Source organism: Anser anser, assembly GCF_964211835.1.
Source record: "Anser anser genome assembly, chromosome: Z".
In the NCBI taxonomy this organism is placed as follows: domain Eukaryota; kingdom Metazoa; phylum Chordata; class Aves; order Anseriformes; family Anatidae; genus Anser; species Anser anser.
Window position 1 is genome coordinate 27,896,629 of NC_139723.1, and position 13,752 is coordinate 27,910,380.

Consider the following 13,752-nt stretch of genomic DNA (forward strand, 5'->3'; position numbering starts at 1 on the left):
CCATACCATATAGAATCATAGAACGGTTTAGGATGGAAGGAATCTTCAAGATCATCAAGTTCCAACCCCCCATGCCATGGGCAGGAACACCTCCCACCAGACCAGGTTGCTCAAAGCCCCATCCATCCTAGCCTTGAACACTTCCAAGAATGGGGCATTCACAGCTTTGGACAACCTCTTCCAGTGTCTCCTCATCCTCACAGGAAAAATTTCTTCCTTACCTGAGTCTATCCTCAGCCTGTCTTCACAGGAGAGGTACTCCATACCTCTGATGATCATTTTTGTGGCTCTACTCTGGACCAACTGGGTCTCTCTTGTGCTGGGAGCCCTGCTACACCATACCCTGGACTCTTGAGGGCAGAGTAGAGCGGGAGAATCACCTCTCTTGCCCTGCTGGCCACTCTGCTTTTGATGCAGCCCAGGATACAGTTGGATTTCTGGGTTGCAAGCGCATATTGCTGGCTCATCAACCAGTACCCCCAAGTCCTTCTCCACAGGGCTGCTTTCAAGGTATTTCTCACCTAGTCTATACTGGTGTTTCAGAGAGCCCCTCTGCTCATGCATTAGATTGGGAGGCTGGGCATCTGGTTTGGATTGTTGGAACACCTAGCTTCAAGAAGAATTAAAATTGAGTGTTGGACATCTACAACAGTAAAGAGGCATTTTCTCCCGCTCTGTGGTAGGCAATGGGCATAGCTGAAATACATCTGAAAAAAAACTGTTACCAGCTCGTACCGTTCCAGACAGACCCTTGATGATATCAGGGTCAAACACTGTGCTGCCAATTGTACAGACCTCATAGTATTATTACTTTTAAAGGCAGTTAAACTTAATAAGCAATGACTTTTATTAGAACACTAAAGAAAGCCTATTCATCAAAGGCTGCATCTTTATTAGATGTGGGGATGGAGCAATAATGTAGTTTTGCAACAAATGAATATTACAGCAATGAGTATTTGTTATTGGTGGTCTGTGAGTGAATGAATGAAGTGGCCCTGTGGCTGCTGCACCTTCTATGATGATGGTAGCAAGGGAGACCCATGTTCCTGCTGGAGCTCTTTCTAGACTGTGAATTTGCCGAGGCGACCGGCTCCGGGGCAGACGCGTGCTGCAGCGGAGCGCGGGATCGGGACAGGCAGGGCTATTTTTCGGGCATCGAGCCTACGTGAGGGAGCCGCCAGGCACCGGCAGCCCCCGTGAGGGAGGCTGACGAGGCGTAGGCGGGGCCAGCAGCGTCAGCGACAGCTCGTCCCCCCGGCCGTTCAAAGGCAGCCCTTAGGGAGCGCGAGCGACCAGGAGCGCGGCGACCAGGGCCGGGAAACAGGGAGTGACGCGGTGGGAGTGACGCGGCAGTTAACGAGGCAGTTGGCGCAGGCAGGGCGGAGCGCTCACACCCGCCCATAGGGACAACTCCTCTAACGGCACTCTCCTGTCGACTGGGCTACAATGGTCTCCACCAGGCACGGTGCCTTCTCTAGGAAGTCAGTGCACACCCAGACCGACTGCCCGTCCAAACATGCGGCAGTTCAGGTCTCCGGATGCGGGGAGTGTCTGAGCCTCTTGCTGCCATCGGCGGGAGGCAGAGAGACTGCTTGCGTGAGGTGCGAGCAGGTGGACGACCTGGTCCGCATGGTGGCGGAGCTCAAGGAGGAGGTGCAGAGGTTGAGGGATATCAGGGAGTGCGAGCGGGAGATAGACTGGTGGAGCGACTCCCTGCAGGACCGGAGGGAGAGGGACCAGGGTGAGACGCCCCAAAGGGGGGTGGACCCCCTGCCCTGCCCTGTTGCCATCGGGCAGAGGGAGGGGACCTGTGAGTTGAGGAGGAATGGAGACAGGTCCCTGCTCGACCTCGCAGGAGATGCCCTCCCCTTCCGGCACCGCCTTCTCAGGTGCCCTTGAACAATAGGTTTGAGGCCCTGGGGCTCGAGAGACCCGTGGGTGAGGATGAGGTAGGAAGCCTACCCGGGAGGATGCCTGAGGTGAGGAAGTTGACTCCACGCCTCAGGACTGCCTCCACCAAGAAAGAAAGAAGGGTGATTGTTGTGGGCGACTCCCTCCTCAGGGGAACGGAGGGCCCTATTTGTCGGCCTGACCCCACACATAGGGAAGTCTGCTGCCTCCCTGGGGCCAGGGTCAGAGACGTTACCAGGACGCTTCCAAACCTGGTTCGCCCCTCTGACTATTACCCGCTTTTGATAGTCCAGGCTGGCAGCGATGATGTTGAAAAGAGAAGCCTCAGGGCCATCAAACAGGACTATAGGGGGCTGGGACGATTGGTGGAGGGAGCGGGAGTGCAGGTGGTGTTTTCGTCTATCCCTACGGGGGAAGGGAGAGGCACGGAGAGGACACGGAAAGCTCATGTGGTTAATAGGTGGCTCAGAGGCTGGTGCCAGCATAGAAATTTTGGGTTTTTTCACCATGGGGAGCTTTACTCGGCACCCGGCCTGATGGCCCCAGATGGGTCTCTATCTCCAAGGGGAAAACGGATCCTAGGCCAGGAGCTGGCGGGGCTCATAGAGAGAGCTTTAAACTAGGTAAGAAGGGGGACGGGGCTCAAACAAGGCTTGTTGGAGCTGTGCCGGGGGAAACAATGGCTAGGCCGGGGAAGAAGGCGATGGCCCAGCTGAAGTGCATCTACACTAATGCACGCAGCATGGGTAACAAACAGGAGGAGCTGGAAGCCATTGTGCAGCAGGCAGGCTACGACTTGGTTGCCATCACGGAGACGTGGTGGGACCGCTCCCACGACTGGAGTGCTGCAATGCCTGGCTATCGGCTCTTCAGGAGGGACAGGCAGCACAGAAGGGGTGGTGGCGTGGCTCTCTACATTAGAGAATCTTTCGATGTTGTGGAACTCCAGGCTGGGAATGATAAGGTTGAATCCCTGTGGGTTAGGATCCGTGGGAAGGCCGGCAAGGCTAGCATCCTGGTGGGGGTCTGCTATAGACCGCCGAACCAGGATGAGGAGACGGATGAGGAGTTTTATAGGCAACTGACAGAAGTTGCAAAATCGTCGGCGCTTGTCCTCGTGGGGGACTTCAACTTCCCGGACATATCCTGGAAACACAACACGGCACAGAGAAAGCAGTCTAGGAGGTTTCTGGAGAGCGTGGGAGATAGCTTCCTGACGCAGCTGGTCAGTGAACCTACCAGGGGTGGTGCCCCGCTAGACCTTCTCTTCACAAACAGAGAAGGACTGATGGGAGATGTGGTGGTCGGAAGCTGTCTGGGGCAGAGTGACCACGAAATGGTAGAGTTCTCTATTCTTGGTGAGGCCAGGAAGGGGACCAGTAAAACTGCTGTCTTGGACTTCCGGAGGGCTGACTTTGAGCTGCTCAGGACGCTGGTTGGCCGAGTCCCTTGGGAGGCGGTTCTGAAGGGCAGAGGAGTCCAGGAAGGCTGGGCGCTCCTCAAGAAGGAAATCGTGATGGCACAGGAGCGGTCCGTCCCCACGTGCCCAAAGATGAGCCGGCGTGGAAGAAGACCGGCCTGGCTCAACAGAGAGTTGCGGCTGGAGCTTAGCAGAAAAAAGAGGGTTTATAATCTTTGGAAAAAAGGGCGGGCCACTGAGGAGGACTACAAGGATGTAGCGAGGCTGTGCAGGGAGAAAATTAGAAAGGCCAAAGCTCATCTGGAGCTCAATCTGGCTACTGCCGTTAAAGACAACAAAAAATCCTTTTACAAATACATCAACGCGAAACGGAGGACTAGGGAGAATCTCCATCCTTTACTGGATGCGAGGGGAAACCTAGTTACTAAGGATGAGGAAAAGGCTGAGGTGCTTAATGCCGCCTTTGCCTCAGTCTTTAGCGGCAATACCGGTTGTTCTCCGGACACCCAGTGCCCTGAGCTGGTGGAAGGGGATGGGGAGCAGGATGTGGCCTTCGCTATCCATGAGGAAATGGTTGGCGACCTGCTACGGAGCTTGGATGTGCGCAAGTCGATGGGGCCGGATGGGATCCACCCAAGGGTACTGAGAGAACTGGCGGAGGAGCTGGCCGAGCCGCTTTCCATCATTTATCGGCAGTCCTGGCTATCGGGGGAGGTCCCGGTTGACTGGCGGCTAGCCAATGTGACGCCCATCTATAAGAAGGGCCGGAGGGCAGACCCGGGGAACTATAGGCCTGTCAGTTTGACCTCAGTGCCGGGGAAGCTCATGGAGCAGATTATCTTGAGGGTCATCACGCGGCACTTGCAGGGCAAGCAGGCGATCAGGCCCAGTCAGCATGGGTTTATGAAAGGCAGGTCCTGCTTGACGAACCTGATCTCCTTCTATGACCAAGTGACGCGCTTGGTGGATGAGGGAAAGGCTGTGGACGTGGTTTACCTTGACCTCAGTAAGGCTTTTGACACCGTTCCCCACAACATTCTCCTCGAGAAACTGGCTGCTCGGGGCTTGGACTGGCGTACGCTTCGCTGGGTTAGAAACTGGCTGGATGGCCGGGCCCAGAGAGTTGTGGTGAATGGAGTCAAATCTGGTTGGAGGCCGGTCACTAGTGGAGTCCCCCAGGGCTCGGTACTGGGGCCGGTCCTCTTTAATATCTTTATTGATGATCTGGATGAGGGCGTCCAGTGCACCCTCAGTAAGTTTGCAGACGACACCAAGCTAAGTGCGTGTGTCGATCTGCTCGAGGGCAGGAAGGCTCTGCAGGAGGATCTGGATAGGCTGGAGCGATGGGCTGAGGTCAACTGCATGAAGTTCAACAAGGCCAAGTGCCGGGTCCTGCACCTGGGCTGCAACAACCCCAAGCAGAGCTACAGGCTGGGAGATGAGTGGCTGGAAAGCTGCCTGGCCGAGAAGGACCTGGGAGTATTGGTGGATAGTCGGCTGAATATGAGCCAGCAGTGTGCTCAGGTGGCCAAGAAGGCCAACGGCATCCTGGCCTGTATAAGAAGCAGTGTGGCCAGCAGGTCGAGGGAAGTGATTGTGCCCCTGTACTCGGCTCTGGTGAGGCCGCACCTCGAGTACTGTGTTCAGTTTTGGGCCCCTCGCTACAGGAAGGACATGGACGTGCTCGAGCGAGTCCAGAGAAGGGCGACCAAGCTTGTGAGGGGTCTGGAGAACAAGTCTTACGAGGAGCGGCTGAGGGAGCTGGGCTTGTTCAGCCTGGAGAAGAGGAGGCTCAGGGGCGACCTCATCGCTCTCTACAGTTACCTGAAAGGAGGCTGTAGAGAGGTGGGGGTTGGTCTATTCTCCCACGTGCCTAGTGACAGGACGAGGGGGAATGGGCTAAAGTTGCGACAGGGGAGTTTTAGGTTGGATGTTAGGAAGTACTTCTTTACCGAAAGGGTTATTAAGCATTGGAACGGGCTGCCCAGGGAGGTGGTGGAGTCACCATCCCTGGAGGTCTTTAAAAGACGTTTAGATGTAGAGCTTAGGGATATGGTTTAGTGGAGTACTTAGTGTTAGGTCGGAGGTTGGACTCGATGATCTTGAGGTCTCTTCCAACCTAGAGAAATCTGTGAATCTGTGAATCTGTGAATTTATCCGAACTGTGTTGTGTTCCCTTGGAGGTATAGCAACAAGCAATGTAGTCCAGTTGGAGAAGATCAGTAGATCAAAGCAGCTAAGGCTAAAGGCCTTACATATTCATCATGTGGTTCCAGCATCTAGGAGCTTTGGACTAGATTCATTTGGAGCCATTGGACAAAAATGTCTGCAAACTTTGATTCAAATCTATCTGAAGAACAGGTGATTAGTTTGGGTTTTTATATCCCCTTTAGGGGTTGCAATGCATTGATCTTGCACCTGAAACAGATCTTTAATTTCTGTTTCTTTAGAGAGAACATTCATTCATGTAGCACTGATCCTCTGTGAAACTACAGCTGGATGGAGTAAATGTGATTACTGGGGTTTTATTGCAAAACTACATTATTGCTCCATCCCAGCATCTAATAGAGATGCAGCCTTTGAGGAACAGATTTTCCTTAGTGTTCTAAGAAGAGCTGCATCCAAAGGAACTGGGGTTCTCCTAGGACCACTACAGAAATATTTCTGCTCTCCATAGCTTGTCCAGCACAGGTAGTGTTGGTCAGAGCACAGTTGCCTCTGACACTTGGTGCATGAGACTTAACATAGACTCACAGTTTACACTGAGGTCAATCTGAAAATGAGAATCATGTTGGAGATGAGAAGAAGGTGACAGAGATGTACTTAGGGTAAATGAGTAATTTCTGTGCCCATTTCTTCCAAGCTGAATAAGAACAAAGTGAATTAGTTTAGCACTTGTCAGTAACTTAGATCACGATAGATTCAACAGATTTTATTTCCTAATTGTCCTGATAGTACATTTTCCTGTCCATTGTGGGTCTGTTCCACTTCCTAGAGCAGTCAAGCTGGATTCTGCAATTTGTCAGCAGAATTTTACATAAACTTTTACTGAGTACAGTCTACATAAATAGAATATAAACCCTGTTTAACTTCCTCCATCCAGTCAAATGAATAGGTATTTTATTTTAAAGGACTAAGCATTTTTTTTTTTGGGGGGGGGGGGGTCCATTTTCTAGACCTTACAAAATAGATCATGGCAACGTTCTATTGAAAATTGTGAAAACAGTTATCTTAAGAAACAAAAATGTATACCAGCTAAGTGTGCTAACCAGTGAAAAGCTTTTTACCAGTTCAACTTGAACCAAAAGAGATAGGAGAATTCTGCAGAAAACAAATAAAGACAAGGAATCAGGGAGTCTCTGTCAATCTGATGTGATGAAAAGCCAGCAAGATTTAGAGTGAGTGTTTTTTCATCTGCTGTAATAAAAATGATAAGAAAATCTGTTTAATATGCAACAAATTCAATTTAGATGATCAAGCTGGGATTGAGAATGATACACAATCTGTGTTAGATATTTTAAAGAAAAATTACATAAGTCTGGGTTGCTGTGGTATCATTGACGCTGTCTGAAGAAAGGTATTGACCAGGAGGTTTCTTAAGTTTTTCACAGGTGTCTTAATTCAAGGATTGCATTGCTTTGCCAGAGAAATGAACTTTAGGAAGAAAAGAAAAACCGAGTGCAGTGAGAGCACTAAGGTTTATACCACGACAAAAAACTGAATATCCAGGGATAAATGCTTAGTTCTACAGACAAAATGAGGTTTCCATTCAGGGAAATTGTTTGCCTGAATTTTCTGTAAGAGTTTCCCAGTGACTATGAAAATTAATGGGAAAGGACTCACTTGAGAATGCACTTTGTTCTTACAGGTCCCATTTCAATACATACTATGATGCGTCCAGAGGTAAATCTGTTTCATCGTCATTTGGTTTACTTTCCTGTGAGTCTGATCAATGGAGACACAGGACAGCCATGCACAGTAGTCCTCTCAGGTAAGAAAGCGTTCTCCTTCCAACAGGGATGTTAGAGTGAGCTCTGCAGGGAGACAGGGAACAAGATAAAGGATGGTGATTCCTAGGTCTTAGCTAGCACAATTGTATGTTAGAAAATGAAGTAGAATGTTCCGAGATTGGTAAGCAATTAATTGAAGATGTAAACGGAAAGTGTTACCTACAGGTTTAACACATATAACTGGGATGTTTGGGAAGAAGATTGGGAGAAGACGGTAAAAACCTGCAACAAAAGGTTTGTGTGGAAATTGAAACAAGGGACAGTAACTAATAAGGAATAGAAATGATAAAAAAAGGGGGATAGGAAATCAAGGAAATGGGCAATACCCAGAACAAAGACGTTTTAAAAGAAAAGACCCCTTGGGTGCATACTGACACATTGGAAGGATATTGTTAGAACGGGAGGGGGGGACGGGACCACAGAAAGCAAGAGGACCCTCATTAAGTATTGCAGTCAAGGGTGGCCACTATACAAGCTTGAGGGTGGAGCTAAATGGCCACTTTATGGATCAATCGACTATAACACTATCCTGCAATTAGTGTTGTTTTTGAAGAGTGAAGGAAAATGGGAAGAAATGTTGTATACTGATATGTTGTTTCAGCATCCTGGAGGGAAAAAGGTATGGAATTAAGTTGGTGCCTGACTGAGCCTTTGGTGAAAGTACAGGCTGGAGAAAGATCAAAAGAAGCATTAAAAGGGTTATTGAAGGTGCTAAAGGTGTGGCATGTAGTATTTGACAGAGCTGTTTGAAGCTGAATGAGCAGGGAAAGAAGATATCAAAATCATGGGTGTGAGCCCTCTGGGGCCTCTGGTAAATCCCCAAATCTGGGTAAATTGGGAATTGGGAATCTGTTCCAACAATGTCCAGAAGAAACCCCTATAGAATTTTTGGACCAGCTTTGAAATACAGTGAAGAAAAAAAAAATACCAATTTGGACCTGGCTTCAGAAGACAGAAGCAATTGGCTAGCCTCTTTCTAGGACAATTGGCCCCTGATATCAGAAAGAAATTGTCCTAGGTTGCAGGATAAACTTGCAACAGTCAGAGCAGGAATGACAGGGACCTGGGGCATCTATCCTAGCAGATCTAGTGGTTGAAAGAAAGCTAGGGAATGAAGAGAGAGGCATGGATTTTAGGTTGGATATGGGAGCTTCTTTCTCTGTGTTAATCCAAAAATTGATTCTGGACAAGCACTAGCTCTGTAAATGTAGTAGGAGCAACTGGCCAAAAGGAAAAGTCATTTTTTTTGCAAAGCTTGAAATTGGAATTGCGGAAAAGTGATGGGAATACATCAATTTTATACTTACCCAATTTGCTTAGGCCCTTCTTAGGAAGGGACTTGCTGGCAAAATTGGATGCAAAAATTTCTTTTGAACAAGGGAAAATGGAAATAAAAGTAACATATTAAACTCTGAAGTCTATCTAACCCTGGCGAGTCCAGAGAAAGCTCCAGATAGGACTCCCTGAATGGGTGTAATTATGAACCAAGTGTATCTGGGAGTTTGGGCTACAGGACTAGCTGGGGGAGCAAAGAATGTAGTACCTGTAAAAAAAATGATTTAAAGGAAAATGCTCCGAAGGTATGCGAGAAGCAGTATCCACTAAAGGTGAAAGACAGAAGGGGAATGGAAGGAATAATCAATAACTTGCTTAATTGTGGACTAATCTACTAATAGTAGAATGTGAGTCAGAATATAACAGTCCATATAGGCCTGGTTAGAAAGGCAGATGGAACCAATCATATAGTTCAGGATTTAAGGGCCATCAATAGGATCACAAAAGATTTATACCCTGTAGTAGCCAACCCCTAAAACCTTTTGACAAAATTAGAAAAGAGTCAAGTTTGGTCCACGGTACTAGATTTAAAGGATGCCTTTTTGTGCCTGACCATGGCACCTGAAAGCCAGAAACTCTTTGCCTTTGGATGAGAAAATCCTAATAGAGGACGAAAAACTCAGCTTACTTGCACTGTGTTACCACAGGGGTTCAAGAATAGCCCCACCATATTGAGAAACCAGCTAGCCTGTAATCTTGAAGCTTGGAAAACCCCTTCAGGAAAAGGGGACACTTGCAATATATAAATGACCTGTTGATAGCTCCTCAAGAAGAAAAGGAATGTGTAGAATGGACTATTAGTTTACTATTTTTTTTTTTTGGCATTAATACTGTGAACCCAGCCTCTTTCCTTATTGCATCAAGACCATGGACACGATATACTCCAGCCGACCACCCCTAGAAGATGCAGAGGATTGGTATATAGACAGCAGCACCTTCATCCACCAGGGATATGCGGTACCTCACAGGATATGTGATAACAAACATCAGCCCAAAAGGCTGAAATCATTGCCTTGGTAAGAGCTCTTGAGCTGGCAAAAGGGAAAAGAATTAACATTTGGACAAATTTGAAATATGCCTTTGGTGTGGTGCATGCACATGGGGCAATTTGGAAGGAGAGAGGACTCTCATCATCCTCAATTAAACAAGCAGGAGAGCTAAAGTTGCCATTTTGCACTGTAAAGGACATCAAAGAGGGGATGCTGATATTGAAAGACGAAATAGATTGGCTGACACGGAAGCCAAAGGGGCAGCAGAACGGGCAACTGAGAGTCAAATTTTGGTACTAGTACCAGGAACAGAAAACTGGGCATTAACAAAAGTCTTAGAAAATGAAGCAGAATATTATGAGATCGATAAGCAATTAATTGAAGATGTAAATGGAAGGTGTTACCTACAGGTTTAACACAAATAACTGATGGGAGAATTGTGATACTGTATGATATTGGATGGTAATTGGAGAACATAAGAAAGCATGCTGGGGAGCTGAAATAACAGTTTTTAAGTAGAAAATGGATAGGACCTAATTTGTATACCATTGTTAGGCAGGCATAAAAGTAAACCACAGACAGGAATCAAACCCCAAACAGGAACAATAGGGAAGGGAAATGTTCCTGGGAAACAATGGCAAATTGATTTTTTTGAACTCCCAAAAAAAGGGGGGTTTAGATGCCTATTGGTACTACCAGACACCTTTTCCAGATGGCCAGGAGCATTCCCATGTAGAAATAACAAAGCCAGAGAAGTGTCCAAAGTATTGTTGAATGCAACTATACCGAGCTTTGGTGTACCCTCAGTAATGTCATCTGACAGGGGACCACACTTGACTGCAGAACTGACCCAACAAGTCAGCAAAGTGCTGGGGATCGACTGGCAGCAACACACTCCGTATAGGCCACAGGCAACTGGCCAAGTGAAAAACCATGAACCATTTGATAAAACAACAGATTGGTAAAATCTGTCAAGAAACCAATATGTATTGGTAAAACTAAGCCCCCTTTGAGATATTGTGTGGCAGGTCTTACCAAATGCTGTATAAAGAAGATCTAACACAAGTAGGAAACCAATGTTTGCAACAACATATTATAGTTTTGGGCAAGCAACTAGAACAAATCAATAAGAACGTTTTAGGCACTAGACCTTTGATTTACCTCCCAAGGGGAAGTATGCACTTTAATAAATATTAGTTGCTATATGTATGTAAATGAGGCAGGACGAATTGAGACTGATCTCTCTCTCTCTATATATATATATGTATTTGAAAAGACCAAGATCCTACATAAGGTAGTTCAAGATGACACCTCATGGGGTTTTCGAGAATTATGCAACAAAACGACCTCTTGGTTACCCAACTTTTCTTGGCTTAAGCAATTGTGTAGAGGAAGATTGATCTTCCTTTTACTAGTATTCTTGACCTGTGTAGTGGTACAGTGTGCATTTTGGTGCTATATGAAAGGACTAGATGATTATGAAAGCTGGAAGTGTAACCGAAACAAGCAACAAGTCGAAACTGGTAAGAATTTTATGAAAACTTTGTATCAAGAAGGCTTGTTATAAGCAAAAGAATTTGCTTTGGATAAAGAAAAGGGGGGACTTGAGACAGGGAACAAGATAAAGGGTGTTGATTCCTAGATCTGAGCTAGCACAATTGTATGTTAACAACCCAAAGATAAGGGAGTAGAAGACTGTATGCATAGATAATGGAACCAGCAAGAACTGGCTTGACCGATGAAGTCTGTCAAAGACAGGAAAGGACAAAATTAGCAGCGAGGAAGACTTCTGCCCTTCATCAAAGACCACAGTGTGTGCCAGATGACCACCCAAGGACGCCAGTACCCATACGAATAGAGACGGGAACCTACCTGACTGATTCTTCGGAGACCTGATGACTGGGCAAGAGACTTATGGGGGAAATGATTCTTCGGAGACCTGATGACTATGCAAGAGACTTACGGCAGAAATGAAATGAAGATGGATTTGTCCCAGTAACAGAACCACACTGCCAGCAACCGTTGGTGCGCAAGTTAGGTGGAGCTATCCCCCTTGCGGCTGGCATGTGTGCACAGCGCCGAATAAACATACCTGCTTTATAACCATTCTGAGGTTATAGATAGAGTCTGATTTCCGCAAGTCAGTAGCTGACCTACGCTGTAGAGCTCAGAACAGATGTCATCAACAGACTTCAAGTGACTGATCAGCTAATTTGATTAGCTAATATGACTTGATCAGCTATAACTACCAGGACTAAAAGTTTGGTATTTCTGGAGAAAATCATGTAGATGAAGGAGTGTTCAAATGATGATGTACTAGTTTTGAAGTCTACAAGTATATTCTACCAAACTTTTTAAGAATAAATTCCATGCTAGACCAATTGTAATGAATTTTTTCTATTATTTCTACAAAGCTGTCTCAGTCTGAAAACTTGAGACAGTTCAGTGTTGGGTGGTCATCTGTCTTAAAATGCTGGGAAGACGGGGCTGCATTCATTTCCAAACTGGCTGTCATAAAGGCCTTAACTTTGCATTATGTTGAGGCAGTGGTCATCTCAGCCTTATTGTATTTCTCTGAGTAATGTAGCCCCCAAAAGAGATCCCAAGGTCCAGAAAAGACATGGAAATAATTGGTGGGTTGTAAGGAAAAATCATATTCCACCATACAGGAACACCAGAGCTGTCTGTAGAGTTTAGAAGTCAGCTGAAGTTATTTATGTTTCATCTGAAGGGAGTAAGACAAGAGCAGTTAATATAAAAGAATGCATGTCTGACAGTCATACAAGCGGATGGTAGCCTGTTTTATCTGGGTCTGTGGATTTTGTATCTGTATGCTGTTGAGGAGATTGTCAGAATTCTGATTAGAGAATAAGGAACCTACAGAAAGTGCAGTACGCAAATGCTGGAGAGCACGGGTCAAAGTTTTACGCTTCCTGGGACTGCCTAGCATATTAACAGGTCTAGGGAAAAAAATGACTGTGGTTCCAAATTAACAGCACATTGACAAGTGTGATTTAAACCTATCCCCATCTCAATCAGTCAGCCCTACTGAAATCTTCAAATACTTAAGAGGTAACCCGTAGCCAATGGTGTCAGAAAGTGCTGTGAGATTTGAGAAATTAATCTGCATTTCTCTCAGGTAACAGTTTTGTCCTTGTGTGAGAAGCAAGTGAGGGATTTTGCTGCCCTTGTGTCTTTTATTTAACCTCCATTAGCACCACATGTAGTAAAATGCTACTGTCTTAAATAAATGTTACGTTTTTGAGAAACAAATTAGATGGAAAATAATCTGTTAAGAGCTGACTGCCTTCTTCCCCCCAGACAGTTGAGATGCATCTCTCTTTCCCTCTCTCAAGCATTTGCTGCTCTGCACTTCCTTTTCTTTCATTGGAGAGTCAGATAAATCGGTTGCTTTGCACTAGTATATGTTCCTTGGAAAGCCGCTTAAACTCTCTTCAAACTCTGGACTAACTATAAAGGATTGCTTCCTCTAACTGGCACTTCTGCTCTAGCTGGATCTTCTAAATCCCATTTTACTGCTTCTGCTTACTAAGTAGGTGACAGAGACTTTCATGACCGGAGAGCAGAGGAGTTGTAGTTCTGTCTAAAGAAAACATTTGGAAGTTTTGAAGCTGTTTCCCCTGCTCAGCTGCCATCCCTATGTTAATCAATCACCTGATCTTTTGCATTACAGCAAAAGTCTTGATTCAGTTATCAGGGAAAGTTATTTCTGAAAATACTCAGCCACCTCTGTGCATGCCAAACCATCAATGGCACTGTGCAATACAAAGACTGCGGTGATAAATCAGGTTGTGGAATGAATGGCAACAAAACTAATTGGCTCCAGATCCAAAATATCTTTTATTTGACCATTTTATTTATGGTAGCACTCCCCTCCCCTCCCACTCCCTCCCTCCCCTCCACTCCCTCCCCCTCCATTCCCCTCCCCTATGCTCCCCTCCCCTCCGCTCCCCTCCCCTACACTCTTCTCCCCTACACTCCTCTAGACTTCCCTCCGCTACACTCCCCTCCGCTACACTCCCCTACACTATCCTCCCCTACACTCCCCTACACTCCTCTCCCCTAC

At 46.6% G+C, this 13,752-nt stretch overlaps 1 protein-coding gene across 12 annotated transcripts in view; it reads left to right on the forward strand.

Moving 5' to 3' along the window:
* Positions 1-291: 291 nt before the first annotated feature.
* Positions 292-13,752, forward strand: part of LOC310889196 (uncharacterized protein) — a 39,632-nt gene continuing 26,171 nt past the window's right edge. The window contains exons 1-4 of one of the 12 annotated variants that reach the window (XR_014576440.1): positions 292-1,979; positions 7,200-7,322; positions 9,519-9,692; positions 11,420-13,336. Coding sequence is in view for 2 of the 12 variants with exons in the window: in XM_083816316.1 (XP_083672442.1) it covers positions 1,447-1,601; positions 7,200-7,322; positions 9,519-9,692; positions 10,489-10,630 (594 nt within the window). In the remaining 10 variants the exon portion in view is untranslated. Of the gene's footprint in view, positions 1,980-7,199; positions 7,323-9,518; positions 13,337-13,752 lie in introns of those variants that run through there. The other 11 variants (XR_014576441.1, XR_014576442.1, XR_014576443.1 and 8 more) reach the window with 11 other exon arrangements.